This window comes from Galeopterus variegatus, unplaced genomic scaffold (assembly GCF_000696425.1).
Source record: "Galeopterus variegatus unplaced genomic scaffold, G_variegatus-3.0.2 Scaffold949, whole genome shotgun sequence".
Taxonomy (NCBI): domain Eukaryota; kingdom Metazoa; phylum Chordata; class Mammalia; order Dermoptera; family Cynocephalidae; genus Galeopterus; species Galeopterus variegatus.
Window position 1 is genome coordinate 135,300 of NW_007727060.1, and position 4,224 is coordinate 139,523.

A 4,224-nucleotide genomic window follows, 5' to 3' on the forward strand; every position below is an offset into this window, starting at 1 on the left:
GTATGAGTTTATTTCCATGACATGTCCACAATAGGTAAATCTACAGACACATACAACAAATTAGTGGTTGCCTAGGCCTGGAGAGGATGGAGTGATTAGGGGATGATATCTAATGGGTATTGGGCTTATTTGGGGGGTGAGAAAAAGGTTCTAAAATTGACTGTAGTGATGGTTACACAACTCTGCAAATATACTAGAAACCATTGAATTGTATATTTTAAATGAGTGAACTATGTGTTATATAAGTTATATCTCAATAAAAAGAAGTACTGAGCATTTGCAATGTTCCTCCATTCTAGGATAGAGAAGTGAACAAAATATAAAATCCTTGCTTCCATGGATCTTACATTCTAGTTGGCTGAAGGGACAAATACTAACCATAATAAATGAAGTAATACGTTAGAAGGTGATACATGCTATGGTTAAAAACATGGAGCATGCCATGGAGGATGACACACGCTGGGGGATGGGGTTGTAAGGTGTCCTAGGGTTTGGAAGGTGTTCATTGAACAATGACTTGGTGAAGGGAGTGAGATGTGCGCATGTCCTGGAGGAAGATATTTCAATGCAGAGGAAACAGCCAGTGCAAAGGGACTGAGGTTGGAACATACCTGCTTTATTCAAGGAAGGTGGCCAGTGTGACTGGAACAGGGTAGTGAGAAAAAAGAATAGTAGGAAGTGAAATAAAGGGAAATGATGTGGCCAAATCATGTACAGTTTTGTAAGCCTTTAAAAAATTTCTGGCTTTTGCCCTCAGGGCAATGGGGGTCACCCATGGGATTTTAGAAGAAAACTGATTTAATCTGATCTGCATTTTGAAATGATCACACTGGCTGCCAAGCTGAGAGGAGACCTGGGGGATAAGCAACAAACACAGAGGCAGGGAAACCTGTGAGGAGGTTTTTGTAGTAATCCAAGAAAGGGATGATGGCTTGGCCCAGCTGGTAGCAGTGGAGGTAGTGAAAGTGGTCAGATTCTGAATATATGTTGAAGGTGCAGTACAGAAGTTCCTGGATGGACTGGACATGGATGTCAGAGCAAAGAACAGCATCAAGGTGCTGCAAGGTTTTTTGGCCTGGGCTAACAGGAGGATGGAGCTGCCATTAAGCATACCAGGAACACTTGAGTGAAAGAGGTTTTGTGGGGAAGATCAGGAGTTTGCATGTGCTGCATCTGAGACGACTTTCAGACATACAAGGGGAGATGCCAAGGTGTGAGTGAAGACAAAAGAGAAGTAGCTCAAAGGTTGAAATCCTGGGCATTTCAACATTAAGAGATTGGGGAGAAAATGAAAAATCAACGAAGTCCAAGAAGGACTGACCACTGGGGATGGAGGAAGACCAGGGAGAGTGAAGTCTTGGGAACAAGCAGAGAAGCAGTGATGGGGGGATGGAGTGATCAGTGATCGATTGCCTCAAGTGCCCCCAATAGCGAGTGCAGGGAGAATGCAAAACTACGGACTTGGCCACGTGGAGGTGAAATCCGACAAGAGGAGTTTTGGTGGAGTGCGAGGACCAAAGCCTGTCTGGAGTGAGTTGGAGAGGATGGAGAGAGAGAGTACAGGTTACTGTTCTGAAGTGTTTCACTGGAGATGAGTGCAGAGAAATGGTGCAGTAGCTGAGGTGTGGGCAGGGCCAGATGTTTGTTGGTTTTTTGTTTGTTTGTTTTTTAAATAGGAGAGCGTGTTTGAATGCTAGTGGGAATGATCTAGTAATGAACTAGACAAGAGGAAAAAGCTGTTGATGACAGAGAGGGGAGAATTGCTCTAGAACCATCCTTAAGGAAGNGGTTACTGTTCTGAAGTGTTTCACTGGAGATGAGTGCAGAGAAATGGTGCAGTAGCTGAGGGGTGGGCAGGGCCAGATGTTTGTTGGTTTTTTGTTTGTTTGTTTTTTAAATAGGAGAGCGTGTTTGAATGCTAGTGGGAATGATCTAGTAATGAACTAGACAAGAGGAAAAAGCTGTTGATGACAGAGAGGGGAGAATTGCTCTAGAACCATCCTTAAGGAAGTGAAGGGGGATAGAAACTAGCACACAACCCACGTGGTTGGCCTTACATAAAAGTGTCCATTGTCCCACTTACAGCAGCAGGAGGGAGGACAGATGTTGGTAGGTGATAGACGTGGTTTTGGGAGTTCATACATTGTCACACATTAATAATATCAAATATCTCTCTATATCATTGAATGCTTCTGAATTTTATGCTATTCTAGCTTTCTATTTCCCCTAAAGAAGTATTTTGCTGTAATTATTGTGGTTTTAGTGTGTATTTTAGTATCTTGAAGGGCAAGTATCTCTTACTGCTCTACTTCAAAATTATCTTGGCTCTTCTTAAACACATATTCTTCTAAAGGACTTTGGAATTACTGGATCAAGTAAAAATATGATCCCCTTTGGAGTTTTTTTTTACTTGAATTGAGTTAAATTTATTTACTAAATGGAAGAGAATTAATGCATTTAGAATATGGAGTTTTCATTTCTGGGACTATGTTAAGGTGAGCTGACTCTTGTTTTATTTAAGAGTTCTTTCCAAGGTTACCTTAAATAGTCAACAAGTCATCAATAAATGATATGCATGGCTTACAGTTTTTAAAAATCAGACGTCAGTCATTTGCTGACTGGCTTATTTATAAACCCTTAGAATCTCCAGGATACTCAAGACAAACCGACAGGTTGAAGACACACANACCTTAAATAGTCAACAAGTCATCAATAAATGATATGCATGGCTTACAGTTTTTAAAAATCACACGTCAGTCATTTGCTGACTGGCTTATTTATAAACCCTTAGAATCTCCAGGATACTCAAGACAAACCGACAGGTTGAAGACACACAAGAGGTAGTTAGTTACCTACAGACAAGAAGAGCTCTACAGAACATCCCATATACTGAGAAGAAGCAACAGGAGTTGCTTCTTGTGAGGGCATGACTAGGGGAAATTGATGAAAAAAGGTAATATTAATTGCAAATTCAGCTCCTCCCAGGACCTGGTACATCTTTGTAGAGCTGTGATTGTCTTTCCACTTTGCTGCAAGTGGATCTAGAAGTAATAGAAGATAAGCAGTTCAGAAATGGAAAACTGGGGCCGAGCCCGTGGCACACTCGGGAGAGTGCCATGCTGGGAGCAAAGCGACGCTCCCACCGCAGGTTCAGATCCTATGTAGGAATGGCCCGTGTACTCACTGGCTGAGTGCGATGTGGGCGACACCACACCAAGGGTTGTGATCCCCTTACCGGTCACGAAAAAGACAAAAAAAAAAAAAAAAAGGAAAACTGTGATCCTGTAAGGATGAACATTTGTTATGTTTATGCAGCACTTTCTGCCAGGTATCTTAGAGACAGAAAGCTCTCTTTTAGAGGGATGTCATTTATGTAATTTGGAATTATTTTCTTCCTTTAGTATAGTTATGCCCAGAGATGAGTAGGAGAGTAAGCTGGTCATGTTTTAGGGTCTGTTTCTCAGTTTTCATGGTGCCTATGTACTAAAGAGAAAAGCAGAGAGAGTTGTGAAAACAGACATGGGGCTCCTTGGGGTAAGTGTGGGGACACAGTAAAACATGGGCCCCCAGTTAAAATAAATATACTTTTAGCATATATCATCATAAATTATCATTTTGCTTTGGTAATATGTTTAGCAGGTTTGGATAAATCAATTTTATTTATTTTATTTTTATGACCTCTTAAAAATAAAATTTGATTTTCATGGAACCCCATGCTTGAAATTTTAAGTAAGCAGGAAAATATTAATCAATCAGTGGGGAACTTCCCAGAAGAACCTACATGTAATTAAATTGCCAGATGAGCAATTAAAGACCAATTTTAAAACTAAATTTGAAAAGGCAAATTCCAATGTAAAAAATGTAAAATGATTAGTAGCCTAAGTTTATACTGCTAATACTATTACATGCCACAAAGTGAAGAAAAATTATAACAATAAGTTCAATAGCTTTGATGCCAGAAAGTCAGTGAATTTTCCTTATAATTTTAGAGAGAATTAGAATACTTTATTAATGACTGAGAATGCAGAAAGGACTGCAAAAGAGGATAGTTGTCAATCTGAAGTAGTCACTAGGCAAACCAAGAAGACTCAAGTTTGGAGGAGATGAGACAGAAAAAAAGGTAAGAGAAGAATTAGAGAACTGACACTTTTGAAATTCACAATGCAGTAAGAATTGGACAAAATTAGCAGACTGCTTTATCCTCTTATATAAAAGCATATACTT

At 39.9% G+C, this 4,224-nt stretch overlaps 1 protein-coding gene across 1 annotated transcript in view; it reads right to left on the reverse strand.

The window, feature by feature from the left end:
• Window positions 1-4,224, reverse strand: part of DNAH11 (dynein, axonemal, heavy chain 11) — a 364,599-nt gene that overhangs the window by 86,434 nt on the left and 273,941 nt on the right. The window contains exon 67 of the mRNA XM_008573669.1: window positions 2,357-2,366. Coding sequence (XP_008571891.1) covers window positions 2,357-2,366 — 10 coding nt within the window. The remainder of the gene's footprint in view (window positions 1-2,356; window positions 2,367-4,224) is intronic.